At 41.4% G+C, this 26,698-nt stretch overlaps 1 protein-coding gene across 2 annotated transcripts; it reads left to right on the top strand.

Annotated features, from left to right (window-relative positions):
- The first annotated feature begins 1,255 nt into the window (after nt 1-1,255).
- LOC143156263 (carbonic anhydrase 3-like) lies at nt 1,256-18,559 on the top strand. Of its 2 annotated transcripts, XM_076329466.1 has the most exons (8): nt 1,256-1,410; nt 2,373-2,570; nt 10,328-10,446; nt 11,293-11,385; nt 12,315-12,380; nt 13,249-13,404; nt 15,046-15,095; nt 17,362-17,425. In XM_076329466.1, the coding sequence occupies exons 1-7, from the start codon at nt 1,365-1,367 to the stop codon at nt 15,061-15,063; spliced, it is 696 nt and encodes a 231-aa protein (XP_076185581.1). In that variant the 5' UTR covers nt 1,256-1,364; the 3' UTR covers nt 15,064-15,095; nt 17,362-17,425. The 2 variants fall into 2 exon arrangements, with proteins under 2 accessions (XP_076185581.1, XP_076185580.1); XM_076329465.1 differs by lacking the exon at nt 15,046-15,095 and having other exon boundaries at nt 17,362-18,559.
- Nucleotides 18,560-26,698: the final 8,139 nt, after the last annotated feature.

Raw genomic sequence — 26,698 nt, 5'->3', positions numbered from 1 at the left:
CCCTCATCCATTTTACGCCACTGGTGCTAACCTCTGTCTTCTCCAACTTGCCTGATAATTCCCTATGTGTCAGAATAACAAGTATTTTTTAGGAGTCATTTGATTTCTGTGTGTCATATGCGAGTCACATAAGGAACGCATGCACGCTAACAAGTATGCTCACAATTTTAAGTGCAATTTGATGCATAACACCCTGCTAAATGAAAGGAGAATTAGAGCTGAAGCAAAACGAACAGATCCGATGCTTAATTTGATAATAAAGATTTTATCTGGAGCTGGCAAGAACTGGATCTTCAGCTAGTTTAGTGATTTCCAGTTTCCAAGAATCCTTTCAGTAGGAAGCCGTACCTTTTTAAAGGCCAGGGGCAATTAATGCTACCAAATTTTTGCAGGGAAGCTGTTTATGAAGGTAGCGGGAGACAGCGCAGCAGGGAGCAGCGCTGGAACCCAAGTGTGTATGTGGGAATTTCATAGGGAAGGGTGTGAACCTGTGATAGCCGTTTGCACACAGAAGCTGTTGGACTCATCCCCTCATCCCCAGCTGACCTCCAGATCAGGGTTGTGCTGCACATTGAGTGGGAAACACATCACCAATGCGGTCCCCTCGGGAGGGACCCAGCCTCTCCTAACCTGATGCAGTCTTACGGCAAACAGGCTTTCTACAAACAACTGTAAGAAGCCCAGCCAGCCTGCCTGTAACCTGTAAATTTAACTTCTGAAACCAGCCAGGCTAAGCTTCCTGTTTAATGTGCATGTCTGTCTGTGTGTGTATGTATACATATCTTACTTGAATTTGAAAAATATTCCTACATTGCCTGTACCTAGTTCTGGACATTCGTGCTTTTCTATATTCCTGTTCACTCGGCGTCGGGGCAGGCGGCAGCCCTTTCCCCTCAGCAATCCTTTCCCAGCACTGTCCCGGGTGGGCTCCTTTCCCCGCAGCCTCCGGACGCCAGGACAGCTGGGGAGCCGTGCCGGGTCCCCCGCGCTGCCCCACGCCGGGATCACCCTCGGCACCCCCCACACAGCGGGACCCCCTCAACCCCCGTCCCCTGCGGCAGCTCTGAGGAGAATCGCCCGGAGGCCGGAGGCCGGAGCGGGCTGGGAGCGGCAGGCCAGTGGCGGGGGCGCCTCACAGCGGGAGCGCCTCACAGCGGGAGCGGCGGCGGGCGGGCGGTGCGAGGCAGCGCGGCTCTCCCCGCCCCCGGCGGTCGGGGCCCTGCTGTCCCTCCCGGCCCGCCGGCGGCGGGGAAGGGCATGGAGTTGGCGGGAGTCTATAAAAAGCCGCCGTGAGACGAGGCCACCGTCCTGCCAGAGCCGCCGGGACAGGCTGAGGCGCGGCGCCGGGGCGCGGTAGCGACATCATGATCAACCCCAACTACTACCCGTGGGGCTACGACAGTGACAACGGTGAGTGGGGGCGCGGGGCCGCGGCCCCGGCCCGGCTCCTCTGCGGCCGCCGTCCCTGCAGGCAGCGGGTCTGGGAGCAAAACCCAGGCAAAACGGGAGGCCCCACTTCCTGAGCCTGCATGAAGAGGGGGAATATGGGCTCCAGGCGGGCCTGGGTCTGTGCAGTGGCAGCACAGCCAGGTGGCGTGGCCGGTTGGTCGTCACTCGCAGGTGTGGAAGAGGCAAAGCTGGTGGAAGGAGAGGCGGTGGCAGAGGTCTCTAAGTTAAGTTTTCCAACTGTTAATATAATTTAAAATTTGGCATAGCTTTAAAATCCAGCTTTAGGCTAGCCTTGATGCAGGAAGAGCAGTGCTGATCTGCAGTGCAGACACGATCCCTCCTGCCTGCAGAGGTTGGAAACCTGGGTGGCCTGTTGTTCTTCCACTCTCCTCTGCTGTAGGAAGAACAGCTCGGCCTCGGTCAGGCTTTTTCGACATGAAGTTCTTGATAAAACCATGACGATAATTAAATCCACGTTTCAAATTCCTGTCTTCTTCAGGTATCAGTGGCCTTTTCTCTCTCCAGATGGGTACATGGTGCCACATTTGAATCATTTGGGTATATCCCATCATATTTCTAGCCACTGCTGGACTTGGAGTATACACCTCTAGTTTCCTTACTTGGCGCATTGTCAGTCTCCTAATAGTCCTCCTCCTAAAGTCCGGAGGTTGCTGTGAGAGTTTAGGTCCAGTTGAATGACTTGCAATATCCAGTATTCCAGCTAGAATAATCTAATTGCTTTTTATACAGTGAAACTCTTGATAGGGCATGACTAACAACAGGCAATTAGTAACCTACTTATTAATACATTTAATTGATGTTCTGTAGCTAAGCAAAGCCAAGCTTGCATTTATTGTAACACAGGTATAATTCATACCTAGCTGGAAAAGGTTTTAACGATATTTCTCTGTATTTTTTTCTAGGACCAGATCAGTGGCACAAAAATTACCCGATTGCCAAAGGACGCCATCAGTCTCCTATTGAAATCAATAACAAAGAAGTGCATTACGATCGCTCCCTACTGCCATGGTTTGCTAGTTATGATCCTGGTGCAGCTAAGACCATCCTCAATAATGGGAAAACTTGCAGAGTTGTATTTGACGATTCTTTCGATAGATCAGGTTAGTTTTGTTTTCATCTCAAGCTGCCATAATGTATCAGTGACTATTTCTCAAGTTGCTTGGAAGACAGTGTGCTCTGAATGCTCATGCCTGTCAGAAGGTCTCTGCGTACTGCCTGTGTGTGATGTACAGGTTTCTGTGTCTCCAGCGCCCTGCATAACTGGTGGGAAAGGCCTAGGGCTACTTTAAAAGTCCATAGGTAAAATCCTAGGGAATAGAGAGAGCTGCAAAGAAGCTTGGTGCAGGATGAATTAAGGTGTAAGGTAAATTTCTGAGCTTGCAAAAGCCATTGCAGTTGTGTTGCTTTCCAAGAGCAAGGAGTCCAGGCTTTATATGAGGACTGAATTCCATTCGAGCTATTTGAGATGCCCAGCAGAACATCTTTAACTGTGTATATGGCTGAAATTAAAATATTTGAAAACTGTATCCATGTAATTTCTGATACTGAAGTAATGAACCAGATGTTGCCACAAAGTGATAGTATTTAATCAGTTAAAACTCCCTTTGGCATTCGTGAGATTTTGTCTTAATAAGGATTACAGGGCTAAGAAATTCCGGTGTTTTAGCTTTAATGTTCAAAATCTTTTACCAACTTGTAGTTATGACAACATACAATGTGCTGCATATATAATGCATAGCTTTTAAGAGTTAGTGGGTTATATATTTTGAAGAGATATGTCTGTTCTGTTTAACAGGTGCTAGAAATATTTAGTTTATGTTGGCAGAACCACTGACGTTTCATGTTAATACTGTTGGCTGTATTTCAAAGGGAAAAACGTTACTGAAAGAAGTCTGAAATTGCATTAGTACTGCGATAAAAAGGAAAAATGAAATGCATACCTCACTCTTTATTCTTGTATCAAGGTCAACAGAATTGTGTTATTATTTGTAGGACATGGAATAGTAAGAAAAGGAAAAAGAAATGTCAATTTCAGTAAAATATTGAAAAGTGTGTCTTCCACAGTGTACAGACTTCTTTCTTAACTGCATCAGAAGTTCCAATTTCTGTTACAATATAACTAGGATTGACAGCTATGATTACTAGGAGGAATTTTACTAATTTTACTAGTAGGTTGATTGATCTTAAATATCTGTGGGCGTGGATTTAATTTAATGGATTTTTAATGAATGACTTGGGTTTCATGAAAACTGAGGATCAAAATGTATATAAGCTGGACTAGCTAATACACTATAAAAACTCACAAATGACTATGCAGTCAAGTGTTTGATTACTTTTCTAGCAAAGTGGGAATCTTTAATGTTATTTGAATAAATATATTATTGATGTCAGATAACACGATATATCAGTGAAGAGATGTAGCTGTAGCATATGAGAAGACCTCCATGACCATTACTTACCATTTTTTACCATCTTTTGTATTTGTTGGAACAGCATCAAATACATCAATGGTTACATCTTCTGCATAAATGTCAAAGTAATTATTGTTATAATTACTCAGATTTTGCATGGGAGGGAGTATCCAGGCACAGCAATCCACAGCATGGATGCAACACTGTGGCCACAAAAAGCAGAAAGTTTTGGAATGTTCTGAATTTTTTTTTCAGATGAACTGCTCAGTAACTATTGTGTTCTGATCTCAGAAATAAAAAGTGACTCACTGGAAAAAAAGTAGGTGTATTTCTCAACTCTTTGAAGGCAAGAAACATTCAGTGTTTATTGTTATGTCTCCTTTGTTATATCATTGCCTGCAGAGTCTGTGGGTGGTGTTCCTTCTCTAATGTAATGCTAATTGCAGGGCGAATTCCACTGTGCATACTCCTACTGACTTGAGCATGTTTTAAGTTTTTTAGGATATGTACAGTGACTCATTTTTTGTGTAAAGGAACACCAGCTGCATAATACATACAGATGTAAGAGCATTCATATAGGAATGAAGCATTATTCCTTTGGAACAAAGACATTCTATCTATCTATCTATCTATCTATCTATCTATCTATCTATCTATCTATCAATCACTCCATCTATCACTCTATCTGAATTAGTTCTGAGTTAACCAGAAAACTAAGGGCTTACTTTATTTTCCTAACTTTTTCAGTTAGAGCGGTCATACCCATATCTGTAGTTCTACCTAGATTTTCATTAGTGGCGGATGAAATAGATTGCTGAATAAATTGCAAAGGTGAGTGATAAAATGAATTACTTCGGATATCTCCAAGTTTTACTTCCATCGTGTCTTCTCTGCTAGGAATACTTTGAATATTCACCATTGGAACAGTTTCTTAAACTCAAATGATTAGAGAGAAGCTTCCAGGGAAAGTGCCATCCAATGTAATTCACGTATTATGTTGAAAAAGGCCTTATTACTGTTATCTTTGGAGTTAGTCTAGTGGAAGGAATTGGAGAATTTATCTCCAGCTATTTATAAAGTCTGGTTGACTTTAAGAATCTGCTATACAATTGAAGGCTTTGATGACTGATACTTGCTTTAGGAGCTGTGTCATGCCTCTGTTGCCTGTCCGTACAAGATAATGGATTGTTGTGGACTCAGTTGCCTGTCTTACTGTACCTATGTGGAAGAAGGACCTTAAGCACTGTAAAATCATTGCAGGTGGAGGCTGGAGTCTCAAAATCCAGGAAAGAACTGGGAGCTGAAATCAAAACCTCCTAGCTGGCTGTGCCCAATAAAACCCATACCAGAACTCGGGTACTTTGGCAGCCTACCACTGCTATGTTTTTTGGCCTGAATGGTAACTCGGGTACTCTTTTAGATCCATCAGTGACTCTGGTTTTGTTCTGAATTAGGGCTGCAATCTTATTTCTACTAGCAGAGTCCATTTGCTTTTAAAATTCCAAAAATATTCATGCCAGAGAAGTGTCCTGAGAGCACCTAACTGGTGGGACCATTGTCATGATGCTGTGTGAGATATATAGCTTGTAACTTCCTTACAATTAATGACTCTTTGGCTTTCTTTATAATACCTTGGTTAGATGGTTAGATCAAGGTGTTCAATCATTTAATAAACAGTAAAGATACCTAAGTCTTGTACTGCAGCCCAGACACAGCAGCTGGGGAGAGGTACACTAAGGCTATGTCAAATGGATGCCTTCTTTCAACTTCTCACTTTGTTGTTTTTGTTATCTCCTTGGCACTTTCTATGGGAGTTCATCGGCGAAACAGATTCCTACTTCTTTTACTGACTTTCTGATGGATGACAATTAAGGGCTTGGAGTACCGGTTACCTTGATGCTGTTTGCAGAATCTTTCAATTTCTTATCAAAGGAATGTGTGCCTTTGGAAGTGGATAATGCAAAAAAAAATTAAAGAGACAGTTACTGTAAGTAGTGAGAGCCTGTTGCTTTTCATCTCACTAGCATGACTAGTGCTTGTGGACAGCATTTCCTAGAGTACCACTTCGTGGGAAATCTCACTTATCTTTGCAAATGAGATTTTGATTATCAGCTTCTGGTGAATAAACATTTATTTGTTGACTGATGAGGACAAAACCCAGGAACTTTAATTAAAACTGTGGGAAGTCTGTCCATAGACACTCAAGTTTTGGTTGATTCCTGCAAAAAGTTACTTGACATTTTGTGTACTGAATTTACACTGGAACAAGCCAGTAGCCGTAACAAGAATAGCACGGCTAAATGCCAGTGCTTGTGTAGCTGTGGTACCTACCAATCGATAGCTATACCACATACCCCAAAAGGCAGCAAAGTTAAATTCTTCCTTCAGTGTTTAACACATCTATCATTTGTAGTGTCTGCGTGAAGGTATTGAGTGTTAATATGAGCACTGCAGAGCTTGGGTACAGGGAATTTAGGAGTTGAGTTTCTGTTAACTTTGAACTTCCGTTGTTAGAGATAAAAATGCTTGAACAGTCAAGGGCCTGCTGAGGCTACAGTTACGCAGTGGACTGTCATTTTTCTGCCCCTGGAGATGGGGATTTCAGCCCTACCGTAGATCACAAACAAAGGTCATTTGGGAGCTCACTGATGAACAGGCTGTGATCAAGAGGCACGAAACTGGAAAAGGTGTGTTGCAGTGCAGGTGAGGGTGGGTGGCATGCTGACAGACTTCGGTCAGACACTTCTCTTTCCCAGTCTGTACCTGTAAGAGTACAAAGTTCAAACACAAAAGTAATTCTGCATATCTATTCAGTGCTTGCTTAAAGAAAATTTCAGTGAGAACTGAAATTTCGGTTCCCAAAGCTTTTAGGAAACGCATTTTATCCCTGCAGTTAGCTAGACTGTTTCAGTACAGAGATCCTCTTTTGAGCAGAGGCTTTTTTATAACATTTAAAATGTGGCACTGTCATTAAAAAGCTGTGGGTTTTATACTGCACTGTTAGATTCTGTTATAAAGCAGCATAACAGAAGTAATGTGTCTTTTTCACTGTCATGCAGTAATACCTTACTAATTTAATTTCACTGAGGTTTACCAGTTCATTTTATGGATTTGGCAGGATATGAGGATCATAAACCTTGTAAGAACGGTTATTTCTTCTCATGTTTATAAACACAACTCACCTCATGAGTCTGTTTGGTGCTCCTTGTGTTTTTCCACCTGACTTTCACAGTATGCCTTCACAGCAAAAAGGGAAGGCATTTGTGTAGGCATAACTTTGCCAGTTTTACCTTAGTGAGGATAGATGACAATTGTCATTAGCGCAGATTAACAACCAGACCCCTACCTAAGCTGCTCAGCAAGTGGATGCACTTATTTCAAAACCTTCTTGTCACATTTCTGTTGTTAAGGACACCCTGCTAACTAAAGTAAAGTGAGTGGAGCGGCCATCTCCACTCAAACTGCATCACACCTTCATTTTGCTGTGTAAACACACAGAGTGAGATAGAGAGTTTTTTCTCGCCTTAGTTATATCCTTCTGTGCAAGGACACTTGCCCTCTCTGGGGCAAACATCTGCCTTGGTGATTACCTTGAGAGTAGAAAAAAACCATTCTTCTATTAGCCAGTTCTGTCTCATGCTGCTCAGTTTATGATGGATCAAATAAAAGGTGAGCTTTTTTACCTGGAACTGATGTCCACATGTGTGTCCATGTAGGATTGCTCTGTGATAGACCGTTCTTCAATGTGGAGGGGGGGGGACACGGAATTTGAGCAAGAGCTTCAGTCTGACATGACATTTTTATGTCAGGCACTGGTGGAGGGTGATGTACAAACCCATATAAAAAGAGCCAGTCACTGAGCAACAGGATGAGAGTTTGCAACGATAAGGCACCAAAAAGGAGTAAATACTTTTCTCCCTTGTCTTCCTGGGCTGGTTTGTATATTCCTGCAGCTGGGCCATGTTACTTTAATGACAGCAAGTTTGAGGGAGTTACATTTTGGTTAAGTTTGCTATGGCCATCCTGTTACTTCCTGCAGAGCAGAAACAGGAACAGAAGTGCCACGTTTCCAATATTCAGAAGTAAGTCCAGCCATTCAGCTAGCCATGTGAAAAGGATTACGCAGTATTTCAGAGGACTAAGAAAAGCTGGCTGCCCATATATCAGGGAGTGAGCCTGCAGGCTCCTTTTTTAAAGCTCTTTTTGTTTCATGCAGTGTCGTAGGTAGAAGCTCAGAGCGGGTCACGGGGCCTTCTAGAAAAGCATCCTTTTTTAAGTGTTTTGTGGTAGGAAAACAGCTATCGCAGCATTAAAACTGGGAGTCTCAGATATTTAAGGTGCACATTTCCTGTGTAATAATTGTTAGAATAATTTCCTGTTACATATAAATATGTAAATATATAAAAATAAAGCTATATTTTAACACCAGTGAAAAACAATTTAAAGATACCATAGTTTCTTTTATAAACTTTTACCTTTTATTCTTTTTCTAACTGTTATATGGGTGTGTATTTATTTGTGTTAGTATTTTCTGAAAACAAAAACCCAAAAGGATAAAGATCCCTTTAGAATTTAGGTTCCAAGCCACATGTTTAAAAAAAATAAAGATTTCTTTTACTAACTTTGAGCTATGCAGACATAGTTTGGGATTTTTTATGTTTTAGATATTGGGGAACTTCATTCTTGTAACTGTTTTGTTTATCTTTTTTAAAGCATAGGGAAACTTCATTTAGTGACATAGGGAAATTGCATTTACTTACATTGTCATTTCATGTATTTCTATGTTTTATACTACACACTTGCAATTAAAAGAAAGAAAACACCTTTTTGTCCTTCAGGAGATGTTGGTTTATAGGCATCTTAGTCTTTGCATCATTCTGTCTGCTTAAAGTGTGCTAAGTAAAAGCTACTGTCTATTTATAGATGAGTGAAGCAGGAATGTGTTGGCACGAGGTGATGATGAGCTTCACCTAACGCCCAATCAAAAATGTCTGCTGATGGCTCATTAGTGGAAATAATGACACGTTTTTACCTTAAACTGGATTCTTTGGTCTTACAGATCTATTTTAATGGAGAATTAATGGCCTTGTCAGCTACTACTGTTACCGTGTCTGCATCGGCCACACTACTGAATGTCTGTGGGAACAAGTAAAAGGAATTTGTTGAGAATAACAGCTTGCTCTTAATGTTCAGTAAAGAATACTCTTAGTACTTTGTTTCTTGAGAAGATAATGGATTTCATTCCTTTTCAGATTTAAAGATATTTTTCTCTTGCATATAAAGGCCTGTTCTTGAGAACCGCTGAATAGTTTATAGGAATGCTATAGCTTCTAACTCCAAATAAAGTGAATGAGAATTTAATATTAACTAGTATTTGGTGAATGTGAAGAAGTTCTTCCCTTTTTATTGTGAGATCTTTTCAAATACATCACCTTCATTTGGTGTATAATGTAAAAATGTTACGATTATTTAGAATACACAGTATTGTTCATCACAGGCTGAACTTTTCTTTAGGAAAATAGCTTGCGTTCTCAGTGATTTCTTTTCTGGCTCATTTGCTGTTTTCTTTCTCCTCTTCCACAGCCGGAGGGAGCAGCCATTATAGCAGAAGCAGCATCAGTAATTTCATAGCTTTTTAAACAAATAAGTCATAGCCTGCAGTAAGAGACACAGTTTGTAGTGTTTTGTGGGAATTTGTTTATCATCTAGCCCTTCAGTAGTTGATCTTAATCATGGCTATTTTTGTGTGCTTTGATATAGATAGATATTAGATGGAATTCGGGGGGGGATTAAGACGTCTAAATTTAGGTTTCTTATGTGGGCTTTTAAAAGTAGGTGGGTTATGTCTCTAAACTCCCATTCTAGTCAACAGAGATGGAGTCACACTTAATCAATGGAGTCCAGAGAGCAATTCAGGTCACCGTCTGTTGAGTGTCTACCTTAAGGCAAGCAGAATTGCTCTAGAGGCTTGACTGTTCTGATTAGGGGCTTACTTCAGTTACCCAAACATAGGCATCTCATGCCATTTTTGATAATCTAATGTATTTCACCTTGCGTGCTGATACTGCTTTAGAAAAGTACAGTTACTCTGCAGATCTTGTATCACATCTTCCAGTCCTGTCCAGGTGTCTTTGGAATATCCCAGAAGGTACTAGATGCACATTTATGCAGCTGAATTAAAACAATGATCTCTATTGACTATAATGGAAGCCTAGATACAAATAATTTTCATCTGCCTGTAAGTGCATATAGCTGAAGATGGTTGCCTGAAGTGCTGCTAAAAGCAGTGCAGATTTCCAAGAGGTACTCACTACTCTCAGAATGTAGAGCATCTGTACAGTAAATATATAAATATGTATGTAAATAGTTTAAAAAAATATATATATTTATTTTAAAAGAATTGGAAGATACTTGAGTCTAATGCTGTTGCAGATTATCAATTGCAGTGCTGAGAGGTGGGCCACTTCCAGGAGTCTATAGGCTGCGTCAGCTTCACTTTCATTGGGGTTCGTCTGACGACCATGGCTCTGAGCATGTTGTGAATGGAGTGAGATATGCAGGAGAGGTAAGACTGACCACTTTTTACTTTAAAATAGGGTGTAAAATAACATTTGTCATTATCATTCAGGTGGGACAAAATTTATCATTTGTCTGCTTTTCAAGGAGTTCTTTCTATTTATTTGTCTGTGACATTTTATTCTTACTCCCATTGATTCTTATAAATGTGAATCAGGTTGAAGTAATTCTCACAGCATAAGAAAAGAAAAATACTGTGTGGAACAAAAGTTTCCATGTTCTTAAACCAACGTGGCTTGAAACATAGGACGGCAAGACTGAATTACTGAGAAGCAATGCAAACTTACTAAAACAGTATCCTGAAAGTACAGTATTATAGCAGAAACATGAAATTGTAGTGACAGAAAGGAGGAAGAATGTGTCACCTTGATTTTCTACCACTTTAGGATTGTAAGGGAAGATGAGAACTGTAGACTAATAATATACAGAGCTTGCATTCATATGGATTCTTTGCTAGAATTGCTGCAGTTTGAAAGCCGAATGGATATGAATCGCATATCGGTAGATGACTTCTGAACTGCATGTTCTACCTGCTTACTTAGGCATCTTTTCTGTGTTCTTCAGCTTTAAGATGAGATTTCTGTTCTTTTTTGCAATTTCTGTATTAAGTTGTTTATAGTTTATTTTAAAGCAAATAGTAGTCTAAATGGTAATATATGGCTGATATAACTCATATATGAATTTCTGTCCCTTTTTTTCTTTTTATTTTGGAAGGCCTAATCCTCATTCTTTGTTGTCCCAAGCTCTCTCATGTATATGAAGAACTCTAAATTCAGCCTCTGATGGCTTGCTATTCAATAATGGATTTTTTTTTTACATGTTTTTCTGTTTCCAGCTACATTTGTTACACTGGAATCCCAAATACAGTAATTATCTTGATGCTGTGAGAAGAACTGATGGAATAGCTGTTTTGGCCATATTTTTGCAAGTAAGTAGAAGCATGCAACCCTTCTTTGTCCTGCTACTATAGAGTTTTCTATTCTTACAGGGTTAAAATAGCAAACCCCACTGAATATATTTTCTAGGGATCGTACCACGTTGAAGGGCTTGACTTTCAGTAATGCATGCTTTTCGAGTTATAGAGCATGAGTCATGTTATTTCAAATGGTACCCAATACTACACACACTTGTCCCAGCAGCTATTCTGTCACTATGTGGCTGGTGGAAGCTGTAAAACCAGATGTGTTTGCCCCTGCTTTGGGGACACAATGTCAGTAGCGGCCCTCTGACCAATAGCAGTCAGCTGTCTTCTGTGCTAATCATGGACTGATTTCAAGGACAGATACCGCTCCTAGGCTTTTCATGAACTTTCTCCCAGGCAAAACTAGCTCACAGACAATGTAACTCATCCTTTTTTAAAATCCTTTTGGAGGCATGCAGTCTTAGCCTGAAATATTGGCCTTTGCTCTCTCTTGTTTAATTAATATTCACTAGAGATAGAAAGATGGACGTCTGTGTTGAGATCAATGATTGCAACCTGTAGATCCGACCATGAGATCTGGTTTTTAAACTAGAAGGAAACTTTTTCCAAATTCTGTACTTGAGCCTGAAGAGTTGTTTATCTTTGTTAGGCTAAAATTCAGTGTCAGCAGGAATAGCTCTATTGTGAAATTACCCGTGACGCTGAGTTTCTGTACTGATACAATTTCCTCATTTGGATCATAGTATCTGTTGGAGTACAGACAGAGGGTACAGACAGAAGACATAGCTTACTAAGCTGGCAGGGGTGATAGGTTGGGTTAATGCATTGTAATTTTATAGTTGATACATGTTTAGATGCACATATAAAAAAATAGGAGAAAGAAGAAAAACGATAGAGCAGAACTCTTTGGTTAGCTCATGCTTTCTTCTTTACAGGTAGGGAAAACGCCCAAACCAGAGATGAAGAGAATTCTGGAAGAAATAAATGCTATCAAAACAAAGGTAACGATGGTGGGCTTCTCATTATAGGAAGATTGCTGCAAATTCTCAGGACAAAAAAAAATCAAGAGGCATGACTTTCTAGTTTGCAAATTCTGCTCTGCAACATTGCCAGATTACTCGTGAATAAAACCATGGGTAGCTTTTCCTTAACAAGAAAAGTCCTTTCTTCCATTTACATATGAGCCTTCTTTGGCTTTAGTGGGCCTTACAATTTTGTGAAAATGAGTGTTGTGTCACCAAACTTTACTCACCTAAAAACTAGGCATGGAGTCTTATTCCCTCAGTGGTCAGTGACAAAAGAAAGGCACCTTTGGAAATTGGTCCATTCGGTCTTGAAATAGGCTGCCTACTGGAGCTCTGGAAATGCCACTGACTAGGCATCTGTGTCTCGGATAACATTATGTGGTAAGAATCTCACATTTCATAGGCTGTCTTGTTTGTTATTAGCACAATTATTATAAATCTAGAGTACCTGTCTCATTTCATTATATGGTGACCTAATCCAATATTCAATAGATAGGCAGAATTTCCATAAGAAAGGAGGCCAGAAGGAAGAGTATTTCTGCACAGAAATGAGTGAAGCACATTGGTACTGGATGCTGCTTCACATGAGTTAGCTCAGGTACAAGAAGTATCATCATGGAGTTGTATGTCATGTCATGCTTCTCTGTGAGGGTCATTCAGTCCACTTACCTTTACACTGCATCATTATGTCTTGTGTAGATGTGTGCTTAGTTTCCTTAGATCATACCTTTGAAGTATGAGAGTCACTCTCTGTTTCTTAAAATACCAGAGCTGCATCTTTACCTAATCTTGACTAGAGCTGTTGAAGAGTTTTCTGTTTGGCTTTGTTGTGTTTTTTTCAAAGGGGAAAGAAGCTCCTTTTCCAAACTTTGATCCTTCAGTTCTTTTCCCTAAATCTCATGACTACTGGACATACCATGGGTCTTTCACCACTCCACCTTGCGAAGAGTGCATCACCTGGATTGTTCTTAGAGAGCCTATCATAGTCAGCTCAGACCAGGTAAACTTCAAATAGATAATATTTTACCCGCTTCTTTTTAGTTACATGCCATAACCTGATCTTACTCTTTTGACAAGGAAAATGCTCATTGGATTCTGTTAGAAATTACATGATTAAAAGGACAGTGAAGAACTGAATGCCTTAGAAACTACCTTGGGACTCCATAGGGAACCTGTAAAAATCTTCAAAGGACTGCAGTCTACAACCTAATATGTGCAATCAACCTATTAGACACATCTCTTTATCTGTCTCTGTATGACTCCTACATTAACTAATTGAGCAGAGATGATGACCTTCTCTACTTGGAACAGCTCATTGTTTCCTAGCCCATGTCTGACATCATGGTGGTTTGAATCCACAGACATCAGAGAGCTTTATAAATCAGTGAAATCATAACATAGTGTAGATGATAAGAGTTTATAGCAGTTTGGAGTGTGACTGACAGCAAGCAGTAGTTACTATATATGAGAGTTCTTGCTCCTGTGGGCAAGAGACCTCTTGCGACATCAACTGAAGAAAAGAGTAGTTCTCTTTTTGTTTCCCAGTCCCTGCATTCCCACCATGTTAACTCTTGCTAGTAGGAGAGGATGGAGCTGGATGTGGCTCATACCTTTTATTTTACACAGAGCTCAAAACACTGCATTACACCAAGAGCCAATGTAGGGAAGCTCAAGCCATTAACTTGTATTCTCCTGCAACCATTTAAATCAGAACATTGACACGTTTAGCTAAAGCTTATGTTAGGTTTGCACCAACAACTTTGATTATGCAGGACTTTTTCAACCTTTTTCAAGATTCCTCACGTAAAGTGTTCATTGCTTGTCATGATGAATGTTTGAGGGTAATCACTGGACAAATTATGAAATAAAGCTGCTGTGAAAAAGTGACCATCTGCAATGAAATGCAGTGGGACAATCACGTACCCTAACTACGTTGCACACTGCATGAAGCAGGAGGCCAGTGTTCTCACCTAATGCAGCTAGGCATTTCCAATTCTTTGAACATTCTACTTTGCAAATGTGTCTCTTATAGCTTGCTTCTTTCAAAAACGTCTTTTATTGGAGTACAAATTTAATGGGATTGGTGATTCTGTCTGCCCCATATTCTAGATGGCATCACGTAACCAAGAAAATTACGGCAGTATTGTATCATGTGCTTGATACCCATGTTTCTGGAAGGTGTACCAGCTCAATTTTCACAAAGAGGAGCAGCATCAGATAACTATAATTTCTTGTTAATTCGAAAGCCTTCTCTGGTCACTTACCATAAAGAAGTATTTCTTGTTAACCCTCATTCCCCCTCAATCCCATTTATGGAAATTTGAATGCCCTCTTCCATCACATTTCAGCCTATTATTCTACTTGTACCACACAAGTCAGTTTTCTCATCTGAGATTATTCCTCTACTCAGCAGACTATAATGATACGATATCACAAATTTCAAGACTCCAGGATAGTGAGAACATGAACATTAATCAAGTGACTGACATATTATATGGATATTATATGTAGGCACATAACTTTTCATTTTAGGTTCTCAAGGTGATAAGGTGTTTCATTGTATTAATTGATGTGCATGTATCACAAAAAAAAAATCTATTTTCTAGTACTTTGTATTTATGTGGCTCTTTATCTTTTAAAGAATAGAACTCAGGTATGATGGGAACCTTAGCTGGCACGAGATGAAATACGGTAATGTATTCATATAACTTACAGCTTAATTTTCACAGCTTATTGAATTGATCTGCCTCCTGTTTCCTTGCTGATCCGAAAATTAAAATATGTGGGCTATTTTGAAGCTGGTACTTGTGTGAAAAATACAAATATGGTCTGACTGGTTTCCACAAAATAAATCTGCTTAGAGGTTTATATTACAGAAGATCAGCTATGGATTTTGTTGGGAAAAGTGTAGTCATTACTGAGCATTTCTGATTGAAAATGTGTTTTCAAAGGAATAACTAATCACATCATTGATCTAGCTTCATGAAAAGACTTTTTGATCACTGCTGTATTTGGGTCATAGCCTTTTTTTCAGCTTATCTAAAGTTAGTGAGTTTTGGGAAACATACAGACTGTTCTCTAACTGGCCCTACTGTAGAAAAAATGGAGCATTTAAGGTAAAAAGGAAATAACTGCATATAGATGGGACATTGGTTCTTATCCTGAGATAACGGCTTTTCAGGCAGAATTAGCAATGTATGTGAGGTACTGTATACAAATACAATAGAAAGACTTTCCTCACTCCAGAGTGCTTGCAGTCTAAATAATGTATTCATAAAAAAGAATTGTGTTACCAATTATTTCTAATCCTAGAAAGTGTACTACCATGGCAGCCTCATTAACAGTAATTATTTTAAGTGCGTGTGCATTTACAGTGGATCACTTGGATGCTTTTGCAGCCAGATGGTAATAGTATATTAGCCACAACGATAAGTGCAGTCACTGCAAATCAGTACTCTGCAGGAAAAATCAATTCACCAGAAATCCCTGTGAGATGTAGAGTGGGTGGCCTAGCTGCTCAGATTACTTTTAATGAAAGGATAGGAATCTAACTGTGGAATAACTCTATCCAATTGCAGACTAATTTTTTCACCCTTATGTAGCTATAGCCTGAATATGTGCTTTTTTTTTTTTTACTGAGTAGGGCAGATCTTCCACAAACAATAATAAAAACCAGCAATCTCTTCTCCAATAGTACTTCATCAGTATTAACAAAACTGATGAACTGTTTTCATCTCCTACTATTCCCATACAAATTATTCTTCATCTGAAATCTGAAATTTAATTTGAGATGAATAATCCAGCTGATGCATATTATACTGGTTATAAATATGACCTCATTATTGTTTAGGCAAACTGACATAGCCGGCTTTTCTGAGCCGTGTAGTGAAGAGCAATGTTGAGATGTCTGAGCTAGCTCAGTCCATAAACTGGAATTAGTATAGTCACAGTGAACCCAGCTTTTACAGCCCAGACAGAAGTTCTGCTTCTATTGGACTTGAACTCTGTACCATAAAAGGTAGATAACATCAGCATATTGAAGCTAGTTGCAAACAAAGTTGATGCGTGCCATGCGTGGGGCTACATTTTTGAGTGTACACATGGGAAAATGTATGCATCCTTTTCATGGTAAGCCATTCAAACATGGAAGTGTCAAGTGTCCGAATCACAGCTGATACTCTTTCTGTCTAATGTTGTGCATGGCAGTGACAACAAATGAGCATGATGTATCTGTAAGTGGGTATGTGTGTTGCATCCTTTGAAAACCAGAAAGCAGTAGAGGAAGAGCATTATACAGTTTTGAAGAGTGTGGGCAGAACTCTTCTTACGGCATGCCTCAAAAAAACCATACCTTGGTTAAAAAATAAATGGCCAAGGAGAGTCAAGCTGCAGACCCTGTTTACAAACCATTTGAAACCTTGACCAAGTTGTTATCCAGATTTACATTCCTGTTATTAATAACGGACTTTTTTGTGTCACTGCAGCAGAATATATCCTCTGCTACAGACCCACCACGGAAATGAACAATTAGTTTATAATTTAGCCTTAACACCTTGCAATTCCAGAGACTTCTTAACAATCAGACACTAAGGCAGGGTTAGAATAGGAGAGGTTTATTAGGGCATAGTCTGTCCTATTCGCATTTTCTGAGGACTTCCCACAGTTTCTGTAGCTGTACACAGTTCTGTAGACAGTATATAAATGACAGTACTTTTCACAATCCTGTTCAGATAGGACCTGTTTTTTCTGTCTTGACTATTTCTAAGAATATTACTGCTAGGAAAAGAACATGAGTACAGTTCTTGTGGTGATGGGGTGAAGGACATCTTCACAACTTTGAAGGAGACTTTCTCCCCAGCTTCTGGGGCTGGGCCAGCCTCCTTGGTTTAATTGTTGGGCTGTGGATTTGATCCCAAGGGATTTCCATCAGGACACTTTGATTTTTGCTCTCCTGCAGATGGCGAAGCTCCGCAGCCTATCCAAGAATGCTGAGAACGAACCTGATCTCCCCCTGGTTGATAACTGGCGCCCGACTCAGCCTCGGTATTTCAGGATGGTGAGCGCATCATTCCTCTAGGACCTGGCTCAGGTTGGGTGTCCCTGAGTGAGGTGACCCCTAGAACTAAGAGATGGTTTTGGTTTGTGTCCTCTGTTGCATTTAGACAGACCTCCAGCTGTAGGTCCGGAGGCTGAAACTTTGAGTTGTGAAATGTGAATTTCACTTTCAGAGGATAACATTTACTTAGGCAAATCCTATCATTAAAGTGGAAGTAGAGAAACCGTTTGGCTCTTCATAACTGCTTTAACATTAGCTTTTGTTAATAGTACAAAGGAAGAAAGAAGATGCTACTAACAACTACAAAACCATTTCCTATTGCCCAGATGTCCCTTGATGCTTGCCTTATTCCATGCTAAAGAGGTTACAGTTAAGAGAAGTAATTGTTTTCAGCATAAACCCATATTTTTCAGTAGTTGTTTTCAGCATTATCCATATCCTGCTCTGAGCTGCACCAGCTAATGCACAAGGCATTCTTGGAAATAAATAAGAGCACTCTTTCGGTATTTGATACTCAGATAAAATGTGAAAGGATAGAAAATTGCTTCATAACCATTGATAAAGAACTAAGCTTTTAACTTCTTAAAACAATGGACAGGTGAAACAGAGGTCTGTTCTGAAAATTGTATTCACCGAATTATACATAGTTAAAACTATGGAATGGGGGAAGAGCTGTGTCTGTTTGTGTCACAACTGGTTGTCCATATTAAAAGACTAATTTGCATTTTAATGTTGTAGCAATCAAAGTGACATGGATTTTGAGAACTTGGTCTTCGTATCCTGAATATATATTTTTTCCATGTATGCAAGTGGCTTTTCTGTGTAAAAAGGGTGTTAGATAGAAAGAGTTCTTAATTTTTTTAGTGTTTTTTTGGGACAGATTCTCACTTCATGTGCAAATATAATTGATCCTGCTGTCAATGAGATTTGTGCATAAATATCTGAAACCACAGTTTGACTCTCCTGATCAAAATGCAGTTGACCAGAGTGTTCTTGTCTGTTTTGGCATAAAGAATGATGAAACAGGATTGTAAGCCTATACTTGAAATAACAGTATTTCTGCATTAAAAAATCCAATAATAATAAATACATTTACTTAAGAATTTTTGTTCTGTATGTTTTTTTCCAATTTTAGAAACAAGTAAAAATACAGACTTTTAAAGAAAGACTTGCCAATGTCCTCTGTAATACACCTTCATGGAAATTGATGATGGATGGTATCTTTTTCAGATGTTTGTTTGAACTACAAGAGTACTGATAATATTTCATGTGACTGCAAGCAAGGAAATAGCATCTTAAATATGCTACATCATTGAGATTTCCACCTCTGTTCTTTTAGTGAGATCACCCTATTCTGACAATGGCTTTCTTATAATGTAGTATGAATCAATTCCTTCGCAAGTTGATTGCATAGTGGAAAAGTTCAGTCTGTATCTAACACCATTAATCTGAATGGTAATTTACATTGAGCTCTGGAAGTACAAACCAGCTGCTGCGCTGGCAGTGGCTGGACTCTTAGCTGCCATGTTCTAGGGCCGGAGGATGTTTCTGAGCTTGGTGATGAGACAGGGGTTGTGCTCCGTGTCCCCAGGTTCCCCACTGTGAAGGTTTCTGGACCATGTCCTCACTTTGCTTTCTTCCTTCAAATAGGTGGTGTTTTGGCTGGGAAATTTCATTTAGTCGTTGTTAGTATTTTCCAACTAATTTCCCAAATGGATTGCATTGTGCTGTTCGTGTTTGCACTTCTCATTTGTAGCCACATTGTGAAACGATTCAGATGGGTTAACATCTGTTTACGTTGCATGCACATGTTGCTGGCTTTGACACAGATTGTCTTACATGTACATAATTCCACTTACTTGGATGACTTGCACCAATAAAGCCTATGCAGGTCCCTACATTTGAAAACATGTATTTTTTTTTAAATACTTGATTAAATGTAATTTCTTCCCAGCTGGGTTGTTCCAGGGCAGTTCAAAGCATACCTTTGTGTTTGACCGCCAGTACCCAACACAGTGTTAGCTGTAGGGATAAGAACATGCTGCTGGATTGTGCCTTATACTTCAGAGGAAGGTTTAATCCGTAAAGTTTTCTTTTTCTCATAAACTTCTATGTAAATATCCAAAACAACATGAGGAAGTATTCTGTATCTGGTAACTGATGTTACTCTGAACAGGAATGCAAGTCCCAGAACATCATTGACCATGCAGGACAGGGTTCCGATAGAATACCCAGTGCTTCCTGCCTTCAGGTGAAAATGGCAATTTCCTGATGTGTGAAAATACAAGAAAACAATGCTGTAAACACCTTTCTACTTTCTACTTGTTTTTTTCCAGTCAATTCTGCAGTATATATCTGTTTGCTTATATATTGCTTCATTAGAAAAAGGAATTTTGAAGCAATTCTAAAATGCATAATTTGCTGTGAATTACAGTGTAAGTTATTTTATAATGTGCTTTATTAAACTAAGTTGCATATCTTAGAGCTTAGAGCAGGCTTTATGTTTCTTGCAATTTATGATATTGCAAATCTGGAACATGTAATCTCAGGGTTTTTTTAATGATCCGGTGGTTTCCCAGTCACACTTTGCAAAGGAGCCGTCTGGGTTCTCTAAATGAAGCTGAGGTAAGCCTCATCCTTTAGAGCCATGTTTATGAACTTTTACATGTAAAGTCGAAGTAATCTCTCTAAAGAAAGTGTCATTTGACTTTTTCATGCAGTTAGTTTCATAATATCTGTCTTTATAGTTAGTAAAAGGTAGACTAAATTAGGCTCAGGACTGTGTTGACTCAGTTGCAGATAGGAGGAAGTGTGTGAATATGGGTTTTGGCGGTTGTTTTACAGACCCCCTTCCAATGTTTAAGGGACGGTCTGACGTAATGATGACAGATCGAGAAAACAATGGTTTAGCGGGCATTGGACAAAAATGGAAAGTGTAGGAGTAGAAGGAAAACAAAAAGCCAAGGGATGGGGGGGCACTTCACGGGCACTCTAAACTGAGCTGTAAACTGAAGGGATGAGGAGATTAGGGAGGGTTTTGAAGGCAGCAAGGGAGGAAACGTGGGGTGCTGTGAGTCAGCATTTAGAATGTATTCGTCTGATGCAATTTTCTTTTCCCTCTGGCTGTGTTCGTTGTTATTTTACAGAGGTTCCCCCTTGCTTTTAGCTTGCAGCTTTCTGTGAGTACAAGAAAAATTAATCACTGGTATGACTGAATTCAGGTCACCGCAGGTCACTGTAGTAATAACATCCCACAGATCTCACTTCTACCTGCACATTTGCACCATGCGGTGTAGTTCTATGCACAGTGAGAGCAGGGAGCCTGGGTCCAGAAGTATCTGGTAAAAAGGGAAGACATTTTCATCCAGGTGGGGTAGAAAACAATGAGTTACTACTATATTTGACTTTACATACCATGCATGCCTGACTGTACTTGGTGATATCAGTGCTAATTAGGAGCAGTCCCTCTGAAGCAGAAATGCAGACATGAGACGTGCAGCCACATTGCACAGCTCATTGACAGCCTCTTCTCCAAGTTACTTTTCGTTTGCTGCAAATGTCAAAAATAATTCGCCTCGGCCTAGCTCTGTGGTGCCCTGAGTCTTCCTGAAACTCGAAACATTTTAAAGGAATGGCTGTAGCTGTGTCCACGTCACTGGCAGTCTTGAACATGAGTAAGAAGGTGCGTGTGGAATGAAATCGCAGCTGACATAGCACCAGAGACATGATTATGCTCATCAACAATGAAGATGAATTGCCAGTAATTTTAGGTACAATCTGCCTGTCTAAACTTGGTCAGACTAAAAGATATCCATGGTAAACATGTGGGAAGTCCATTTTCTCATGTTGCTCGTTGGGAATCTCTTCTCTAGCCCCAGCACCGTGGTGATCAGAGAAGTTATCCTTAGGTTACCTGTATGCAGCTGAGCAGGAAACGGATCAACTAGCCGTCTCACTTTACAAAGGTCCCTGAGGCAGGCAAGAGGAGGTAGATGTAGATAGAAATCTAAAATTTTATATAGAAATAGACATGGATTTTAGTGGGGATGAAGAGTCAAAATTAGTCAGGTGGTGGATATTTTTGAAGAATTTAGACTCATCAAATCTGCTTTAGATCAGGACTACATTTGATTAAATGTGATTTATTCTATATCCAAATTTATGCCTTGGAAATTTCATTAGAGTCGTCTATACAAAAATGGACAGATCTTTAGACCACTTCTTTTATATTAAATAAGACAGTATTTTGCAAACTGTGCATGGCTGCTAAGACCATGAGAAGAATTCTGAATTATTTTGCCCAAGTTTCAGATTTAATTGAAAAAAGAAAAAAAGTTCAAATTTCTCCTCACGGTGAAGGTATCTTGAAAATTTAAACAAATACAACTATACAGTAAGTACAGTCTGAAGCAATGCTGCAAAATATGACTTGCTAATGTCACTCCCAAAATTCTGGGTTTTGTGTTGTTTTGCTGAAAGAAAAAGGAGAGGGTTTCTATGACATCGTTTCATCAAAAACATAGTCTTTACGGCTAGAATGAGGCTGCCATGCATTTTTCTGCTCCTTATAATAAAGCATCCTGTGGGGAGTACTTGGGATCACAAGAAATGATCGGCACAGACGTTCCGTCCTGTCCACCGGCCGTGTGGCAGCACTGACGGCTCACCAGGGCTGAACTCTCCGGTCTGTCAGCTGGGGAAAGCCATCCCTCCAGGAGGACACGCAGCTAATCCCTAGCCATGGTCACTGGAGGACACATCACGCCTCTAATGGAACATGCTGAAGTCTGGCTTGTTTTGGATAATGTTTCACTCCCTTGCCTCAAAACCTTTTCCCCACTTAATAGACCTATGCCTCTGTTTTTATAGCTTACTGTCTGTCTATATATATGTATATATGTATGTATATCAATATATACACAAAACACATACGTGCTATGTAAATACATATTCTGTTACTGTTTTTTGTTAATGTGGGATAGCATTTTGACTGAAACTACAACTAATTTCAGACTCATAAGAGAAAAAGCATCCTTCTAGTGAAGTTAGTCTTGCTTTTACCAAACCTGCCTGTGGTTGGCTGCCTGCCACACCTGACTGTCTTCCAGAATAAAGTAGCTGAGAAAACAGCTCCCTTTCCCTCCTTTTCCAAGAACAAAAGGAACGCATCAGCTTGGAGCCGCTTTGCTTCTTTCTGAGATCACTGGGGCTGTTAATTACCTTTTCCACTCTCCAGCCTACAAACTGTTACCTTTGAAGGAGCTAAAGATGATGTCTGATCAGGCTGAAGAGGGAGAAGTAGATCCTGCTGCTCATGCAAGAGCAAGAAGGAGGGCAATGAAGAACTGCACGGGGGGAAGGTATCAGGGAAGAGCTGGCAAAGACTGGGCAGATAGCAAACAGGTACAGGTTATCACAGTGAGATGTGCAGAACTGATCTAAAGGCAGAATTCACTGCTGGTTGGTGAAAGTGGTGAGGACTCCTGAACCATGAAAGGGTCAAATTCCATCTCTTGAAAACCAGGAGTGTACCTCATTGGTAAACAGTGTCACAGCCATACCAAAGGCATGGGACCAACTAAAGATGACTTGAGGGAACCTGGGCAAATCAACTCCTTTGAGAAGAGAGAAGGCCATGGCTTTTATTCTTTATGTCCTACAGCGAGACAGAGACGGTGATCCCACATGAAGGCACAGGGCAGCTTGGATTAACTCTCATACTTAGGCAAATAGACGGGATGGTCCCCTAGTTGCATAGTGTATGTGGCTGTCTGAAACAAACATGTTTTATAATGAGGCAGTGTCTTGTGCATTAGATGGTTAATTAGACCTGCATTCCTGCCTTGTTGTGGTGGGTTGACCATGGCTGGATGCCAGGTGCCCACCAAAGCTGCTCTATCACTCCCCTCCTCAGCTGGACAGGGGAGAGAAAATATAACAAAAGGCTCGTGGGTCGAGATAAGGACAGGGAGAGATCATTCACCAATTACTGTCATGGGCAAAACAGACTCGACTTCGGGAAATTAGTTCAATTCATTGCCAATCAAATCAGAGTAGGGTAATGAGAAACAAAAACTAAATCTTAAAACACCTTCCCTCCACCCCTCCCTTCTTCCCATCTTAAAACACCTTCCCCCCACCCCTCCCTTCTTCCCAGGCTTAACTTCACTTCCGAATTCTCTACCTCCTCCCCTCCAGCGGCGTGGGGGGATGGGGAATGGGGCTTGTGGTCAGTTCATCACACGTTGTCTCTGCTGCTCCTTCCCCCTTACGGGGAGGACTCCTCACACTCTTCCCCTGCTCCAGCATGGGGTCCCTCCCACAGGAGACAGTCCTCCACGAACTTCTCCAACATGAGTCCTTCCCACAGGCTACAGTTCTTCACAAACTGCTCCAGCGTGGGTCCCCCACAGGGTCACAAGTCCTGCCAGCAAACGTGCTCCACTGTGGGCTCCTCTCTCTCCACGGGTCCACAGGTCCTGCCAGGAGCCTGCTCCACCACGGGCTTCCCACGGGGTCCCAGCCTCCTTTGGGTGCATCCACCTGCTCCGGCGTGGGATCCTCCATGGCTACAGGTGGATATCTGCTCCACCATTAACCTCTATGGGCTGCAGGGGGACAGCCTGCTTCACCATGGTCTTCACCACAGGCTGCAGGGGAATCTCTGCTCTGGCGCCTGGAGCACCTCCTCCCTCTCCTTCTTCACTGACCTTGGTGTCTGCAGAGTTGTTTCTCTCACATTCTCACTCCTCTATCTGGCTGCAATTGCACAATCTTTTTTTTTTTTTCCCTTCTGTCCTGGTTTCGGCAGGGATAGAGTTAATTTCCTTCCTACTAGCTGGTACAGTGCTGTGTTTTGGATTTAGGGTGAGAACAATGTTGATAACACACCGATGTTTTAGTTGTTGCTAGGTAGTGTTTACACTAGTCAAGGACTTTTCAGCTTCCCATGCTCTACTGACTGAACAGGCTGGAGGTGCACAAGAAGCTGGGAGGGGGCACAGCCAGGACAGCTGACCGAACTTGGCCAAAGGGATATTCCATACCATGTGACGTCATGCTCAGTATATAAAGCTGGGGGAAGAAGAAGGAAGGGGGGGACGTTTGGAGTGATGGCGTTTGTCTTCCCAAGTAACCGTTACGCGTGATGGAGCCCTGCTTTCCTGGAGATGGCTGAACACCTGCCTGCCCATGGGAAGTAGTGAATGAATTCCTTGTTTTGCTTTGCTTGCGTGTGTGGCTTCTGCTTTACCTATTAAACCACGACAGTCCTTTTTGGCGCCCAACGTGGGGCTCGAAGGGTTCGAGATAATGACAGGTTTGATTGGAATGTGCTAGATCGAATTTATACCTGTTATAGCTGTTTAGCTATTAATTGGCAGGCTCCTGTGCTTGCCGTGGGGCTTGCTTGCCCTACTGTATATTAGAGTCCAATGCTCGTTAGTGGCTGTTTTTTGCTTTCACTGCTTGCTGTACTGCTGTACTGCTTATCATTGTATTCTGCTGTGCCTGGGAACATTTTGATAACAGCCATGGCCATGCGCCTGGGCTGGCAGATGGCCAGGGCATCCCTGCTGTTTCTGTGCTGCTGTACTGGACAGGCTGGAACTCCAGTGTGAACTCGAGTCGAAGGGACTGTGACCTGTGGATGAGTCCATGCGGGAGCAGGACACCCCAAAGCGTCTGTGGCCGTGGATAAGCCCATGCCAGAGCAGGTACATCTCGAAGCGTCTGTGGCCGCGGTTACGTTTGTGCTACAGCAGGTTTACTTCTGAAGGGACTGTGGCTGTGAGTAAGGCCACGCTGGAGCAGGTATATCTCTGAAGACATTGTGGCCCATGGAGAAGGCCGTGCTGGAACAGGTGCATCTCAAAGTGACTGTGGATAAGTCTATGCCGCAGCAGGCGTACCCCTGGAGAGACTGTGGCTCATAGATAAGGCTCCACTTGGAGCAGGTACTACCCTAAGGGACTGCAGTCTGTGGATAAGTCCAAGCCAGAGCAGGGGCAAGGGGAGGAGTTCATTGCAATGTTAAACCCTATGGTTTGATCTGAAGGGACCAGGGGTGGAGATTGTAATGGAAACACCTTTAAACTGTTGTAACCCATGATTTGAGTTGCATGTTATAGGAATTACTATAGCAGAAACCCCTTGTTGCTAGCCAGGCTAGGAGCAAGGGGAGGAGTTCATTGCAATGTTAAACCCTATAACCTGGCCCAAAGGGACCAGGGGTGGAGATTGTAATGGAAATACCTTTAAATTGTTGTAACCCATGATTTGAGTTGCGTGTTATAGGAATTACTATAGCAGGAACCACCCGAACAAGTGGAGGACAAGCCTTACAAGAAGCAGTGCAAGTGCAGCAGTGACCTGACCTGAGCTGGCTTTGGTACCCAGTAACTCCACGCAACACACCACCTCTCCTGTCCTGAGTGACCACCATCACAGATGGAGCCCAAAGTCACGGACTAAATGAACTCAATGGATATTTCATGGACATTTCTGGACATTTTACAGACATTCCACAAGGGTGGTCCATAGACTAAGGGACCTATCATTAGTCCATAGACTAATGATATCTGTGTGTTATATCAAAGGATGGAAAGCGGGGTGGTTGGTTAATGAGGTTGCACTGGAAAATATGGGACTTGAGCATGACGTAGATGGTATAGAATAAGGGGTGGATACTGTCCTGGTTTCAGCAGGGATAGAGTTAATTTCCTTCCTAGTAGCTGGTACAGTGCTGTGTTTTGGATTTAGGGTGAGAACAATGTTGATAACACACCGATGTTTTAGTTGTTGCTAGGTAGTGTTTACACTAGTCAAGGACTTTTCAGCTTCCCATGCTCTACTGACTGAACAGGCTGGAGGTGCACAAGAAGCTGGGAGGGGGCACAGCCAGGACAGCTGACCGAACTTGGCCAAAGGGATATTCCATACCATGTGACGTCATGCTCAGTATATAAAGCTGGGGGAAGAAGAAGGAAGGGGGGGACGTTTGGAGTGATGGCGTTTGTCTTCCCAAGTAACCGTTACGCGTGATGGAGCCCTGCTTTCCTGGAGATGGCTGAACACCTGCCTGCCCATGGGAAGTAGTGAATGAATTCCTTGTTTTGCTTTGCTTGCGTGTGTGGCTTCTGCTTTACCTATTAAACCACGACACCTTCTTAAATATTTTATCCCAGAGGCGCTACCACTGTCGCTGATTGGCTTGGCCTTGGCCAGCGGTGGGTCCATC

The sequence above is a fragment of the Aptenodytes patagonicus genome, chromosome 2 (assembly GCF_965638725.1).
Source record: "Aptenodytes patagonicus chromosome 2, bAptPat1.pri.cur, whole genome shotgun sequence".
Lineage (NCBI taxonomy): Eukaryota > Metazoa > Chordata > Aves > Sphenisciformes > Spheniscidae > Aptenodytes > Aptenodytes patagonicus.
Note: the sequence above shows the minus strand (reverse complement) of the source record. Positions and strands in the feature narration are given on the sequence as shown.